This window comes from Coregonus lavaretus, assembly GCF_964263955.1.
Source record: "Coregonus lavaretus genome assembly, chromosome: 4".
Taxonomy (NCBI): domain Eukaryota; kingdom Metazoa; phylum Chordata; class Actinopteri; order Salmoniformes; family Salmonidae; genus Coregonus; species Coregonus lavaretus.
The window spans coordinates 62,922,622-62,939,731 of record NC_139991.1 but is presented as its reverse complement, the minus strand read 5'-3'; the positions used below and the strand labels follow the sequence as shown (position 1 = coordinate 62,939,731).

General features: G+C 44.2%; 1 protein-coding gene across 1 annotated transcript; it reads right to left on the bottom strand.

Annotated features, from left to right (window-relative positions):
* Window positions 1-635: 635 nt before the first annotated feature.
* LOC311128249 (5'-AMP-activated protein kinase catalytic subunit alpha-1-like) lies at window positions 636-15,398 on the bottom strand. The gene is made up of 9 exons (XM_084160291.1): window positions 15,221-15,398; window positions 13,562-13,703; window positions 9,573-9,666; window positions 7,295-7,439; window positions 6,980-7,067; window positions 5,751-5,975; window positions 4,864-5,383; window positions 1,874-2,000; window positions 636-1,573 (listed from the first exon to the last, which is right to left on the bottom strand). Exons 1-9 carry the CDS (start codon window positions 15,315-15,317, stop codon window positions 1,245-1,247), a joined length of 1,767 nt encoding a protein of 588 aa, XP_084016417.1. The 5' UTR covers window positions 15,318-15,398; the 3' UTR covers window positions 636-1,244.
* Window positions 15,399-17,110: the final 1,712 nt, after the last annotated feature.

The following is a 17,110-nucleotide window of genomic DNA, read 5'->3' as shown; positions in this document are numbered from 1 at the left end:
TTGAGTTTGAATCTCATTCAATGTGGGGGGGGGGCAAGAAAAGTGAAATAGTGATTTTTGTTGTTGTGATTGTTTCCTTCATCAATTTACATTGTCCATGCACATGTACTTGCTGCACATCACCACTCACAATGGTCCCAATCTCTCAATGTGTAACTGATGGATAGGCATGTGTACAAACTGAATGTTGGTCAAATCCTGCTAAAAGGCATGTCACTCAGTCAAGACACATTTATGAATGCATATAGCCCTCAACCTCTTAAAGATAAATTGGTAAAATGAAAAAAACAAAATGGTATATTTGAATTAAGTATAGGTACGTCTCATTTTGACTAGCATGGCAAAGAACTCTTGGGAGAGAGTGAGGAAAAACAATGTGTATAGAATAACTGATTTAAAAAAAAAAACTGATATTGATTTAAGAAAGCAGTAAAAGGAATAAAATGTCATCCAGCAATATAGTCGTATGCAAAAAATAAAGAAAAATAATTCAGTCCATAATTATTTATCTCAATATAATCTACAATTCCCACTTAAAGCACTGATAAATATATCCAAATGCATGTTTTTTTTATTTATATATATAAAAATGTAGAGGACAAATAAATCCATACAAGCATTTCTTTTTTTTTTTTACAACAATGACAAAGAACATGGACATCTAGTCTTAAAACTTAATTCAATTAACAACAAAACAGCTAAACAAAAATGTGGATTAAGTACCAACTCCTTTTTCCACCCTGATGCGATCGAGAGAGAAAGATACAGGGTCATTTGCTTTTGTTTTCTCTACTGAAAAAAAGGACAGCAAAGCCCACTGAGTACAGTAAAGCAAATTCAGTGTATCACTCAGACTTAGCCTATATATATATATATATATATATATATAGGCTAAGGGTGGAATGTGATCTAAGAGGGGGAAGAAATCATCGTCTGCCAATTATAATGATCGTGAAAATATAAAACCATCTCTAAAATAGTATTCTGTCATCATGAATATAATAAAGTGGCTTGGTCATTGTCATTCACCTTTCCCTACACCCCACCCCTCTGCTCTGACAACAACCCCCAAGTGAGTCAGGGTAGGTGCGAACTGAACCTGCATCATCAGTGCCATGGAACAACCCTAGCCAGTTCCCCCGCCCATGGTGGGGATGAACCGAGCCATGAATCGGTTGCATGCTTATTGCTTATAAAGACACTCAGAGAGAAAAAAAAGGCGAACGTTTTGACTTGATTGTGAGCTATCGTGCAAGTAGCTTGATGAGATTGGCGCACATCTCAAAGAACTCTATGGTGTGGCTGCCGGGCCGCGGGTACGCTGTCGTCAGGGCGAGGTCGCCTCCCGTTGAGTCGACAGAGGAGGTGAGCGAGGAGGTCAGGGAGCTCTCCGAAGCCTTGGTGGGGGTGGGAGGGATGGAGGTGGCAGGGGTCGGGGTAGCATCCTCCTTAGTCCCCTCGGTTTGGGACCCCCCCTCTGCAGCAGTGTCGTTCTTAAGTGCCGTGCGGTAGTTTCCCAAAGACCCAGACCGGTGAGGAGTGGCAGTCCCAGATTTAGCCTCCAACATGTCATCTACAGACAGAGAGAAAAGAAAGAGGGGAAAGAGACAAATGTTAAACACACAGAAATACTTAGGTGGTTATAACTAAACACACAAAACAAACAAAAGCCACTATAGACAGACCTGTGCCATGTCTGTAAGGTGATCAAAAAAATATGAATTATTTTTTGAAGTCGGACGAGTAAATTTGCATTGCACTCAGCAGGGAAAGCCTCTTATGTTTTGGCAATTTTCTGTGATGGTGTAGTCGGCAGTGTAGAAAACCACTTCCAAGTTCTAGACATGTTCTCATTAAGTCCAGGTTGACGTACTGTCTATGCTACGGAAGTCCAGGAGGTAGGTCCTGCTGTCCACCTGGTAGAGCTGAAGGCTCATCTTGGTCTGCATGCCAGTCACTGGGTTCTTCCTCTTTACACGCAGGTAGTACGGATTCACCACCTGGGGAGGAGGATATGGAGATTAGTGATGCATTCAACGATGTCAGAAGCTGGGTGTAATATGTCATAGATATAACATACAGCATAGAATATTACATTTTCAATATGGCTGCTGTAGCTGCTTCAGTGGTGATCTGTATTTAAGTGATTTCAGTGAACGTTTAGAACATGTTGCCTTTCGTCATCAAAATGGGAACTTTTGTGTATAACAGCAAAAAAGATTACGAAGAGTGTAGCAAATGTGAAATGGCTAGCTAGTTAGCGGTGCGCACTAGTAGCTTTCAAATCGGTGACATCACTCGTTATAAGACCTAGAAGTAGTTGGCTTTTGTGGCACAACAGGTAACGATGCTTTGTGGGTGACAGTTGTCGATTTGTTCAGAGGGTCCCAGGTTGGGGCAAGGAGAGGGACGGAAGCAACAATGTTACAAGAGCACAATATCAGCACTTTTAGAGTCTAGGCAGAACAACAGTGGTTAACTTTGTGGGACTGTATGTGAAGCTCAGTATGTTTTACTACTGTGTACCCAAACACATAAAACCATAAATAGCTGCTTTCCATCTATCAGGGCAAGAGAAGTATAAACAGGAAACCGAGCATTTCCTTCAGAAATTGCACTCTCATTTATCCTCAACATAACTTAAAAATGAGAGTCAGTCAGCTGATATAGTTTTAAAGTCTAAAGGTTGTGCCGTACTAAAATAGAACCCAATAGAAGAAGGAAATAGCCTCATTCCATTCCAGGTCAAGTAGAATTAGACCTGACAGAGCCAGCAGTTCACACCAAGCAGAAAAAGACAAATAATGGCATGTTAATTTTAACAAAGAACCAGGTCCACCATTACAAATACTTGGAGAAAAAAAAACAAAAATGCAAAAGGTTTTACTGAGTTACAATTCATATAAGGAAATCAGTCAATTGAAATAATTTAATTAGGCCCTAACCTGTGGATTTCACATGACTGGGAATACAGATATGCATCTGTTGGTCACATAACATATTTTTTTAAAGGTAGGGGTGTGGATCAGAAAACCAGTCAGTATCTGGTGTGACCACCATTTGCCTCAAGCAGCGCGACATCTCCTTCGCATAGAGTTGACCAGACTATTGATTGTGGCCTGTGGAATGTTGTCCCACTCCTCTTCAATGGCTGTTGTGAAGTTGCTGGATATTGGCGGGAACTGGAACACGCTGTTGTACACGTCAAATAGAGCATCCCAAACATGCTCAATGTGTGACATGGCTGGTGAGTACGCAGGCCATGGAAGAACTGGGACATTTTCAGCTTCTAGGAATTGTGTACAGATCCTTGCAACATGGGGCCATGCATTATCATGTTGAAATATGAGGTGATGGCGGCGGATGAATGGCATGACGATGGGCCTCAAGATCTCATCACGGTATCGCTGTGCATAAACATTTCCATAGATAAAATGCAATTGTGTGTAGCTTATGCCTGCCCATACCATAACCCCACCACGGGACACTCTGTTCACAACATTTTTAGTCATTTAGCAGACGCTCTTATCCAGAGCGACTTACAGGAGCAATTAGGGTTAAGTGCCTTGCTCAAGGGCACAGACAGATTTTTCACCTAGTTGGCTCGGGGATTAGAACCAGCGACCTTTCGGTTACTGGCACAACATTCTTAACCACTAAGCTACCTGCCGCGTTGACATCAGCAAAGCGCTCGCCCACACGACGCCATAAACGCTGTCTGCCATCTGCCCGGTACAGTTGAAACCGGGATTCATCAGTGAAGAGCACACTTCTCCAGCGTGCCAGTGGCCATCGAAGGTGAGCATTTGTCCACTGAAGTCGGTTACGACGCCAAACTGCAGTCAGTTTGTGCAGAAATTCTTTGGTTGTGCAAACCCACAGTTTAATAATAATAATAATATGCCATTTAGCAGACGCTTTTATCCAAAGCGACTTACAGTCATGCGTGCATACATTTTTTTGTGTATGGGTGGTCCCGGGGATCGAACCCACTACCTTGGCGTTACAAGCGCCATGCTCTACCAGCTGAGCTACAGAGGACCAGTTTAATCAGCTGTCCGGGTGACTTGTCTCAGACGATCCCGCAGGTGAAGTAGCCGGATGCAGAGGTCCTGGGCTAGCGTGATTACACGTGGTCTGCGGTTGTGAGGCCAGTTGGACGTACTGCCAAATTCTCTAAAACGACATTGGAGGCGGCTTATGGTAGAGAAATGAACATTCAATTCTCTGGCAACAGATCTGGTGGACATTCCTGCAGTCAGCATGCCAATTGCACGTTCCCTCAAAACTTGAGACATCTGTGGCATTGTGTTGTGTGACAAAACTGCACATTTTAGAGTGGCCTTTTATTGTCCCCAGCACAAGGTGCACCTGTGTAATGATTTACATTTACGTCATTTAGCAGACGCTCTTATCCAGAGCGACTTACAAATTGGATCATGATCATGCTGTTTAATCAGCTTCTTGATATGCCATACCTGTCAGGTGGATGGATTATCTTGGCAAAGGAGAAATGCTCACTAACAGGGATGTAAACTAATTTGTGCACAACATTTGAGAGAAATAAGCTTTTTGTGCATATGGAAAAGTTCTGGGATCTTTTATATCAGCTCATGAAACATGGGACCAACACTTGACACCATGCGTTTATATTTTTGTTTAGTATACTTTATTTCCCAATTCCAAATAAACCTTGAGCCCCTACCCCTTGACAGATCTATGAGGAACCCTTGATGGTTTTCTGTGTATTTCTCCCGGACCTCTTTACCCACTCCTTCCCTCCCCCTTCTGCTCTTCCTTCACACCATCCTCTTCCCCACTCTACGATTCTCCCTCCATCACTCCCTTCCTCCCTCCCCTCACCTTCCACTCGTAGTCCAGCTGCTTCATGGCCCGGCACACCTCAGACATAATATCACTGGGCCTGCTCTGGCTCCTGATCCCCAGGTGCCACTTAGCCCGCCTCACCCCTTGGTGCTTCGATTTCTGGGGGTTTAGCTCGTCCAGCGTATGCCTCGGCCTGGGAGGGGTCTCCGCTGCCAGGAACGGCTGCATGCGCTCGGGGTGGGGCTTAAGGCCTGCGGCGGCCGCGGCGGAGGCGGTCAGGTGCTGATCCTCCAGGAAGGAGTCTGGGGGACTGGAAGCCAGGTAGAAGTCTTTGGCCTCGGACATGATGCGGCGGTTGTCGATGATGAGGTGGTAGGCCACAGCCAGGGGGTCATGGTGGTTGCGGCTGTACAAGCAGGTCAGGATTTCCTCCTCAGTGCACTCAAACTTCTCACACACCTCCTTCAGGGCCTCGTCGTCAATCATGTTGTTGCTGTAGGATGGGTCCTCTGGGAACAAGTACTTGGGGAGCTCCTCTTTGAACCATTCATCCTCTCTGTGGCAAGGGAAGACAGAGCATGGTTAAAGTCAGGGTCAAGGTATTCTTTATTATCCCATAGGGACATTTGTTTACTTAAGAGGGCAGCTAGAAAACGTGTGGACCAGGAGGGGTGGGTTCACTTTGTTAGTGCTGGGCTGGAACTAAAGCCTGCACAGAGAAGGCAGGAGCTGCCCCAGGACAGGAGTTTTCCACCTCTATGATAGGTAGTACAGCGTGAAAACTAACACAGTTGCATTTTTGTTTTTAATGTATTTTATCTTCCATTACAGTACACTACTGCAGAGTGTATTAAGGTGTTTAAATGCACTTAGTATTTGAATGGAACGCATACAGGCGAAGTTGATTTCTTGTCCCTTCTTACCGGATCTCTTTGATGGTGGCTCTCTTCATGGGATCCACCTGCAGCATGTGTTTGAGCAGGGCGATGACGGAGGGGTTCAGGTACTGAGGCGTGAAGAAGATCCCGTCACAGATCTTCTTGAAGAGCGTTGGCACATGGTCGTCATCGAAGGGCAGCGTCCCACACAGCAGGGCATACAGGATCACCCCACTGCTCCAGATGTCCACCTCAGGACCTGCATATAACCTGGCAGGAAACAGGTAAATCAAACACATTTATGAATCCCTTTAGATCAGGGATGGGCAACTTTGATGGGGGTGGGGGCCACAAAAAATAAATGAACTCATGGAGGGGCCGCAGTGGCTTGTGGGTCTGCACACCCACATCCCTCCCCCCACCTTGCGAGCAAAACATTTTAGCTGCCTCCCTCGTGACAGTGAAGACAAAAAATTTACGTATTAAAGTACATTTCTTGCAATTCTAAACATTTTGCCATGGGGCGGAGAATAGTTTTTGCCGTTTTACAGCTAATTTCCTGCAATTCTACACATTTTGCCATACGGTGGAGGCAAATGTTTGCAGTTTTTAATATGATAACTGATGATCAAATGGGCCCCACCGTGGTCGGTAATTCGATCATGCTTACTACAAGTTTAGTTAGCTGGCCGCTAGACTAACTTACCAATCTAAAAGATTTTAGCTGACATGGGCTAATTGAGTGACTGCTGATGCACAACCACATTTCGAAATTGCACCTTGTGTATTCTATTATTCTAACTCTCAACAGTAAGTTGAGACACAGACTGAGTTCCTAAAAAAATTAATACAAATTATTTGGGTTTAATATTTTGTGTGAAATTGGTCCGCGGGACACCAGTTGCCCATCCCTGCTTTACATCAACAGTTGCCGCAAAGTTGTTTACAGTAACACAGTCTAGACTCCAAAGAGAAACCAGAAGCATAGAGGACAAGACTACCTGCATTTAACCTGGGAGGACAGACAGATGGAGGGGGGAGAAGACAGTTCATGGACATGAACCAAGAGTCTTTTAGTACGGTGAATATTGAGTGAGACATTTATCAAGAACGGGAGGGTCTTTCACCAAAGCAAAACCGTGAAATTTAACAGTCCTTTTAACATGAACAGCCTTCCTTATTGAAATGTAACAGCGATTTTCGCACACATTAGCACATTCCCCATCACGTCTGCCATAGTTTTAGTGTGAAAGAAAAGGCGAGGACAAGACTACCTTCCAGAGATGACTTCAGGGGCAGCGTAGTTCGGAGAACCACAACTCGTCCTCAGAAACTCTCCGTCCGACATCATGTTTGACAAACCTACAGAAAACACCAGACAATATCACATAATGTCCAAAGGTAGTGCACTATATAGGAAATAGGGTGTCATTTCAGACATACCCTTTCCAGTAACTATGGTGGATGCGTAACCAAGCCAACTCAGTACAGTTAGGCATGGCTCGATTTGGAAGTGTAAATCAGGTATAGGTGTAGAAAGCTGCCGGTCGATTTGTGTGGGGTTAGGGTTGAGGGTGACAGTGACTTGCCAAAGTCAGCGATCTTGGCGTTCATCTGTGCATCCAGCAGGACGTTCTCAGGCTTCAGGTCTCTGTGCACCACCATGTGTCTGTGGCAGTAGTCTACTGCGGAGATTATCTGCTGGAACAGACGACGGCTCTCCTTCTCATCCAACTGGAGACACACACACACACACGAAACGCAGACACAGAAACACACACGAGAGGTGAGATATTTCACTTTTAGCTGTCCATTCAGTGTCTATTTCAGTATTGTAAGTAACCACTCTGGATATTTGGTCAGTGACTTTCCTTGAATTATTTAGTAGTCCTTAAAAACCACTTAGAAAGAATGCAGTGCAGAGATCGAGCTTTGTGAATTATGTTTTTGTGTACGGAAGGAGGGGTAGTCCATACGAGAGGCAGGCTATAACATGACTATTGACACAACCATTATACTACCCAAGTCTCATGACGACAGACAAGTAATTAGCTAAGTGATTAAGATTCAGGTGAGCAAAAGACTACCTACAATCCAAAACAACAGTTCATTTTAGCAGATAGACAACATATTTTAACAGATAGGCTTAATGAGGCTTAATGTACACTGCTCAAAAAAATTAAGGGAACACTTAAACAACACAATGTAACTCCAAGTCAATCACACTTCTGTGCAATCAAACTGTCCACTTAGGAAGCAACACTGATTGACAATACATTTCACATGCTGTTGTGCAAATGGAATAGACAACAGGTGGAAATTATAGGCAATTAGCAAGACACCCCCAATAAAGGAGTGGTTCTGCAGGTGGTGCCCACAGACCACTTCTCAGTTCCTATGCTTCCTGGCTGATGTTTTGGTCACTTTTGAATGCTGGCGGTGCTTTCACTCTAGTGGTAGCATGAGACGGAGTCTACAACCCACACAAGTGGCTCAGGTAGTGCAGCTCATCCAGGATGGCACATCAATGCGAGCTGTGGCAAGAAGGTTTGCTGTGTCTGTCAGCGTAGTGTCCAGAGCATGGAGGCGCTACCAGGAGACAGGCCAGTACATCAGGAGAAGTGGAGGAGGCCGTAGGAGGGCAACAACCCAGCAGCAGGACCGCTACCTCCGCCTTTGTGCAAGGAGGAGCAGGAGGAGCACTTCCAGAGCCCTGCAAAATGACCTCCAGCATGCCACAAATGTGCATGTCTGCTCAAACGTTCAGAAACAGACTACATGAGGGTGGTATGAGGGCCCGACGTCCACAGGCAGGGGTTGTGCTTACAGCCCAACACCGTGCAGGACGTTTGGCATTTGCCAGAGAACACCAAGATTGGCAAATTCGCCACTGGCGCCCTGTGCTCTTCACAGATGAAAGCAGGTTCACACTGAGCACATGTGACAGACGTGACAGAGTCTGGAGACGCCGTGGAGAACGTTCTGCTGCCTGCAACATCCTCCAGCATGACCGGTTTGGCAGTGGGTCAGTCATGGTGTGGGGTGGCATTTCTTTGGGGGGCCGCACAGCCCTCCATGTGCTCGCCAGAGGTAGCCTGACTGCCATTAGGTACCGAGATGAGATCCTCAGACCCCTTGTGAGACCATATGCTGGTGCGGTTGGCCCTGGGTTCCTCCTAGGGTTCCTCCTAATGCAAGACAATGCTAGACCTCATGTGGCTGGAGTGTGTCAGTAGTTCCTGCAAGAGGAAGGCATTGATGCTATGGACTGGCCCGCCCGTTCCCCAGACCTGAATCCAATTGAGCACATCTGGGACATCATGTCTCGCTCCATCCACCAACGCCACGTTGCACCACAGACTGTCCAGGAGTTGGCGGATGCTTTAGTCCAGGTCTGGGAGGAGATCCCTCTGGAGACCATCCGCCACCTCATCAGGAGCATGCCCAGGCGTTGTAGGGAGGTCATACAGGCACGTGGAGGCCACACACACTACTGAGCCTCATTTTGACTTGTTTTAAGGACATTACATCAAAGTTGGATCAGCCTGTAGTGTGCTTTTCCACTTTAATTTTGAGTGTGCCTCCAAATCCAGACCTCCATGGGTTGATACATTTCATTTCCATCGATAATATTTGTGTGATTTTGTTGTCAGCACATTCAACTATGTAAAGAAAGAAGTAAGATTATTTCATTCATTCAGATCTAGGATGTGTTATTTTAGTGTTCCCTTTATTTTTTTGAGCAGTGTAGAATAACCCCTAATGTCTGTTTTGTTGTTGAACCAAAACCAGGTCCATAATTTTCATAAAGTTTACATACATTAGAGTGTGTTTTCCTCAGAGGGAGGGGGGGGGGGGGGGTCTTACCTTTCCATTTTTGCAGATGTAGTCAAAGAGCTCTCCTCCGGACACATACTCCATCACCATGAAGATGTCTGTTGGGGTGCTGATCACCTGGTACCTACAGCCCCACAGGAGAAACAACAACAGTCACACACAGAAAATAGTCTAGTCATGATTGGACCAAGAGATTTCCCTGACCATGCGACCCACCTGATCAGGAAAAAACTCTGGGCTCTACTCATAAACACCAGAGAAAACAGTCAAGGATCACCAAACTTTGACAAACCTATAATAAAAAAAGCTATTGCTATATTTCAGCTTTACCACAGCAATAAAAAGGAAGAAAATTGCAATATAACATCAGAATGAGAGGTAGGTGTTTTAGGACAGATGAATCCTCTCAAAAGCCATTAATTGATTCTAAACCTAGAGGCAAGATAACTCCTTTGTGGGCCATTGGGTTCAATGACTGGACGGTGTGAGGGAGACTGGCCACAAGCCATGGAACACTTCAACTTGCTAAACATAGGCCTACTTCACTAGAGCAAACCTCCGCTACATTTCTTCATTCATGTGTCACATATTGGTAACACAAGGTTATCAACACAAGTGTCGTATAAAACACAGCAGCTTCAGAAAACTCACTCTTGTAAAACTATTTCTACTGGCCTCTACGGACAAGACGTCAGTGAATACGGGGGGGAAAGGGCAACTCTTTCCTCATTCTTGTGCAGCATTTTGAGATTTTCAACTTGACTCCAAGGGGTACACGTTAAAAGAAAGTGTGAAAATTCTGGCCTAGTCACAAGGGAGCAGGCCCCCAGAAATGCCCGAACAAGGCCTACACAATGATCCTCAGTGGAGCTCACAGCCAGGTCATGGAGACTACTCATGTACGGGGACTTTTCATTCAGTCAATAGTAATAGGACTAGTTCGAAAAAAATACAAACAAAACAGCCGGAAACATAAGGGAGATCTGACCCTTCATAACCAATGAGCTAAATCATGGAAACACTGCATTTAATCAAGATACTCTTTGAAAAGGTAGGTTTTCAGACGTTTTCGGAAGATGGGCAGGGACTCAGCTGTCCTGACGTTAGGGGGAAGCTTGTTCCACCATTTTGGTGCCGGGACAGAGAAGAGCTTTAACTGGGATGAGAGATGTCAAGGGGGGGAAAAAGACAGAGGATGATGGAGAAAAAAAAAGAGAGAAGTCAAGGGATGAATAGAGATGGTGAGAGAGATTGAGGGGAGAAGAGAGAGTATCAGAGATGCAGAGATAAAGAGAAAGTGTGATCTACTCTATAAAACCCACCATTTAAGTCCTAAAATAGCTCTCTGGGGGGGGGGGGGGGGAATACGTAGGGGGCCGTGCGATGGAGCGAGCTGTGTAATCTAGGACTTGCAGCTTAATAATGCGTGATGCCTGAAAAGATGGAGGTTCTAGGAGGTTCTAGATTTACAGCTTAATGATGCAGGGATGCCTGAAGAGCTTGAGGTTCTAGACTTACAGCTTAATGATGCAGGGATTGAAATGTTCCATCCCGAGAATAAATCCCTTTTCTCCCGGGTAACCCGGTATTTCCCGCCAAAACCGGAAGTGTCATTCAAAAGCATATAAATGTCGATTTGATTAGAGCTTTGATCAGAATGAAAATTCAAACCTGATGCTACATAGCCCGATGAGCCACATATTAAAAAAAATATATGAGCCCTACATTAAATGACATTTAATGAGTCCAAGCCCAAATGATTGTGCCGTTATCCAATACAAATACACTGAACAGAAATATAAACGCAACATGTAAAGTGTTGGTCCCATGTTTCATGAACTGAAATAAAAGATCCCAGAAATGTTCCATACAAACAAAAAGCGTATTTCTCTCAAATTTTGTGCACAAATTTGTTTACATCCCTGTTAGTGAGCATTTCTCCTTTGCCAAGATAATCCACCCACCTGACAGGTGTGGCATATCAACACGCTGATTAAACAGCATAATCATTAAACAGGTGCCCCTTGTGATGGGGATAATAAAAGGCCACTCTAAAATGTGCAGTTTTGTAACAGAACACAATGCTACACGTCTCAAGTTGAGGGAGCATAAAATTGGCATGGTGACTGCAGGAATGTCCACCAGAGCTATAGCCAGAGAATTCAATGTTCATTTCTTTACCATAAGCCGCCTCCAACATCATTTTTAGAGAATTTAGCAGTACGTCCAACCGGCCTCACAACCGCACGCCTGGTGTATGGCGTCGTGTGAGCGAATGGTTTGCTGATGTCAACGTTGTGAACAGAGTGCCCCATGGTGGCGGTGGGGTTATGGTATGGGCAGGCATAAGCTACGGACAACTAACACAATTGCATTTTATCGATGGTGATTTGAATGCACAGAGATACCGTGATGAGATCCTGAGGCCCATTGTGAGCCCCATTTTTGTAAAGATATCTGTGACCAACAGATGCATATCTGTATTCCCAGTCATGTGAAATCCATAGATTAGGGCCTAATTTATTTATTTAAATTGACTGATTTTCTTATATGAACTGTAACTCAGTAAAATCTTTGTTCAGTATATGATATAGGCTACTGCACATTAAGCATGACAGAAAAACATAAAAGCCCATAGATGTAGCAAGCTATATGCTCTCTTGGGTAAATAAATGAAACTAGCTCCAGTAGGTTAATCTTTTTGTGTGTGGACTGTATTACAGTACTGTATTGTATTATACTGGATTATATGACTGGAATTACACACATGATAAAGCAGAAGAGAACATGCAAATCTGGTGCAGCACATGCGGCCTACAAAGTTACAAGTATAGGCTAGCGAATTTGATTTTAATTTAGAAATTTAATAGGGCCTATTTGTATAATTTGTAAGCTGACGTATATATACACCTTCCATAATATTTCCCCTAATGTTATTAGCCTACCTCTTTCTCTCTCTATTGTTGCTTCATTCCTTCCTCGCTTTCAACAGTTAAATTAAATACGTTTTGTTGTCCTTATCTTCATCATTCTAATGATATCCTTGAATAATATAGGACTAGAATTAGTTGCAGAAGGCTTTACCTTCTCTTTGTGAACATTGAATGCTATAGCCTACCGCCATCATGCGTTCAATTATTATTTCAAACTACCCGTGAGTTCTATTGGCTGCTGTATTTAACATTAATCAAGAAAGAGCTTGCGTCCCTCTTCGAATAGTCTATTGGTATAAGTATTATGTCCAGCAAGCTATTCTAGTCTAGCTTTTCCTGCATGGGACTCCAAGAGCTAAGGAGCGTTTTTTAAGGAAAGGCCAGCAGAGCACAGGTGCTTGCTTATTGCGCAAGAGACAGAGGCTACAAGTTAGAAGCGCATTATGCATAACCCATCATTAATTAGCTAAATATAAGGCTAATACTGCATTGAATTATATTACCTGAAAGAGGTAGGCTAGGACATCTATATATAGGGCTATATATCAATCTAGAACAGGATTATCTATTTTGGATGCAATATGAATGGAGTTGATGGAGAGAGAGAGAGACCGTGAGAGTGCTCGCGCGTGCACTGATTTAAAGCAACAATATTCTAGGCTGTTTTAAAACTCTCTAGCTGCAATAAAAAAGAGAGCCAGATGGAGATGGGTAAATTAGACAAGCATTCTGTCTTTATATTACTGTATTATAGGCTATTTGCAGCAAATGTAGGCCTACCTGTCACAAGAAAAAAAGTTACCATGATGAGATGATGTCTACATGCATTGTGAACTGCGCTCCATACTGAGATGGGCGGTCCCTGAGCGTTGATTCATCATGCAGAGGCCGTGGAGAAGCCAGATTTAGACATTGCATATAATTTAACAGTTCCATTTCACGCCATGCTGTTCATATATATAATGTATAATAATTTACTGGTTTCTCGCAGTTATTTATCCCAGGAAAAGGGAGTGGTTTAGGGCGGTAAATCCCAGTAAATCTCAGTAACCGGGTTCCCGCCATTGAACCATATTCTAAACTTACAGCTTAATGATGTGTGGATGCCTGAAGAGCTTGAGGTTCTGGATCTCTCTACGGATCTTCCCCACCACATCCAGACTGCGGATCTTCTGTCTGTTCAGGATCTTCACAGCCACCTGGTGTTTGGTCAGCTCATGCTGCCCCACTACAGGAGAGGAGAAAGGGCAGGGGAGAGAGAGAGAGAAGGCAGGGGAGAGAGAGGGAGGGAAGATAAGGGAGAGCAGTACAGGAGTAAGGGGGAGCGAGGGATGGGAGGAAGAGTTAGGAAATACTGTAATAAGAAACCAGGCATAAAAACGATCTTAGCAGCCACAAACTGCTACACAATGACACATGCAATGCAACACTGTGGTTAACAGCAGAATGACACTTGCAATGCAATTGTGGTTAACAGCAGAAGGAAACGTCTTATTCTGCATGGCTTATAGGCCCAGGCCTACATCAGTTTACAGATGTAAATTACTGTGTAGCCTACACCAAGGTTCAATGCAAAAAGTAAGCAAATATAGGCCTACCTAAAAACTGGTCAGAAGAACAAGTGAAAATGTACTTGACTGAACAGAGGGGAATCAGAACGAGTGAGGGGATGGGGCGTGTACAAATAGCTGCTATTGATTAAACTGTTATGCTGGTGATGCATTAACCCAGCAGCCAGTCGCCTAGAATATAATCATGGAGTAAATGTCCCAATGTGCAGTGTGCTCCATCCTGACCACTGGGACAAAGTAGAAAAGATATTAACAGTCTATAGGCCTAGAGTAAATGGCCCAATGTGCAGTGTGTTCCATCCTGACCACTGGGACAAAGTAGGAAAGATATTAACAGTCTATCTATAGGCCTAGTTGGTGGTGGCTTGATAATAGAATTCTGTTCTCAAATACCAAGGAAATGTACCTTTTCTAGTTGGAAATGGGCCTAACAGATTATGGCCTAGCAGCTAGGCTATACAAGTCAGTTTGGTCCTCTACTGAAAGTTTGGACATAACGTTAATCAACGTTAATCATTTTAGGTGATGTGCCATTAGAAAATGATTTTGACATGGTGTAGATTGAGAGCAACCCAGGGACAATGCTCCACCCAATTATTGAGGATAAACAATGGCTAATGTCAACACTACTACTGGGATGTGGTGGGAGGGTATTTGTAAAGACGTTTTATGTCCTCATTAATAATTCAGCCAGGCCCAGTATAGTTCAGTATGTATGGTTTCCATCAAATACACTTCCATTAATGTTGACCCTGGGGGATCAAGACTAACGTTAACGGGTCAGTTTGATTTGATTTAACTAACGTTAGTTAGCTGATGTAGGCTTCCTGGCTGAGAAACCACTCATTTAACTTAGCATTGGTTAGCAATTTGAAGATTATGCTAGTTGGCCAACTATCAAGTAAACTTGGTTAGTTTAAACTGTCACTCGACCACATAACTAGCTGGCAGGCTAGCAAACATTCTTGTTAGAACATATGATACAGCACTATCGTTTGATAGATTAAATGTACACCGGCTAGTTAACTCAGCCAGGCTCTATAATCAAACAGCTAACCTTAGCGAGCTAGCATAGTTCGCTATATTTAGCGGCCAACAAGTGCTAGAGAGAAACATCCCATCCTCTCTCGCGGGTATCCGGTCGAAACTTGACAAGAAAAGTAATCACACTTACCTTTAACTTTCCCGAACGTCCCCACTCCAAGTGTGTCTCCAAGAATATAGTGTCCAATTTTCACTCTGCCTTCATGTTTCTGTTTTTCCGTCGCCATCTTTCCCGCAGTGGCCTAGCTTAGCCTTGCTACTGTGCTGTGCTGCTGCTGCGAGCAGACTAGCAGAACCGAGCAAGCAACTGCGACTGGGTCGTCACTAGTTACCACAGCCACAAATGGCTAAACCCCGCCTATTTCTACAATGTATCTTCTTAACATCTGATTTCAAACTTAACCTTAACCACACTACTATGCTTATGCCTAACCCTAACCTTAAATTAAGACCAAAAAAAGACAATTTTTGTTTTCATTAATTTTTACGATTTAACCAAATTTGACTTTGTGGCTGTGGTAACTAGTGATAACTCCGCGACTGCGAAGAGGCGTGGAAAAAATACCCTTCCGGTGTCATCATTGGTGTGACTAGTTGAAGTGGGTTTTCAAAATAAAAGTCTAGACAAATTGCTGTCAAAGTGTGTGTATGTGCAATGGTGTAAAGTACTTAAGTCAAAATGCTTTAAATTACTACTTTTTTTGGGGTATCTGTACTTTACTTTAAAAAGATAAGTTAAAAAGTTAAAAAGTTACGTTTAAAAAGTGCCCTCAAAGCTCATCATTAAGCTAAGGATCCTGGGACTAAACACCTCCCTCTGCAACTGGATCCTGGACTTCCTGACGGGCCGCCCCCAGGTGGTAAGGGTAGGTAACAACACATCTGCCAAACTGATCCTCAACACGGGGGCCCCTCAGGGGTGCGTGCTCAGTCCCCTCCTGTACTCCCTGTTCACCCATGACTGCATGGCCAGGCACGACTCCAACACCATCATTAAGTTTGCCGACGACACAACAGTGGTAGACCTGATCACCGACAACGATGAGACAGCCTATAGGGAGGAGGTCAGAGACCTGGCCGTGTGGTGCCAGGATAACAACCTCTCCCTCAACGTGACCTAGACAAAGGAGATGATTGTGGACTACAGGAAAAGAAAGAGGACTGAGCACGCCCCCATTCTCATCGACGGGGCTGTAGTGGAACAGGTTGAGAGCTTCAAGTTCCTTGGTGTCCACATCACCAACGAACTATCATGGTCCAAACACACCAAGACAGTTGTGAAGAGGGCACGACAAAGCCTATTCCCCCTCAGGAGACTGAAAAGATTTGGCATGGGTCCTCAGATCCTCAAAAAATTATACAGCTGCACCATCGAGAGCATCCTGACTGGTTGCATCACCGCCTGGTATGGCAACTGCTTGGCCTCCGACCACAAGGCACTACAGAGGGTAGTGCGTACGGTCCAGTACATCACTGGGGCCAAGCTTCCTGCCATCCAGGACCTCTATACCAGGCGGTGTCAGAGGAAGGCCCTCACAATTGTCAAAGACTCCAGCCACCCTAGTCATAGACTGTTCTCTCTGCTACCGCACGGCAAGCGGTACCGGAGTGCCAAGTCTAGGTCCAAAAGACTTCTCAACAGCTTCATACCCCCAAGCCATAAGACTCCTGAACAGCTAATCATGGCTACCCGGACTATTTGCACTGCCCCCCCACCCCATCTTTTTACGCTGCTGCTACTCTGTTAATTATTTATGCATAGTCACTTTAACTCTACCCACATGTATATATTATTTCAACTACCTCAACTAGCCGGTGCCCCCGCACATTGACTCTGCACCGGTACCCCCCTGTATATATAGCCTCCCTACTGTTATTTTATTTTACTTCTGCTCTTTTTTTTCTCAACACTTTTTTGTTGTTGTTTTATTTTACTTTTTGATTAAAAATAAATGCACTGTTGGTTAAGGGCTGTAAGTAAGCATTTCACTGTAATGTCTGCACCTGTTGTATTCGGCGC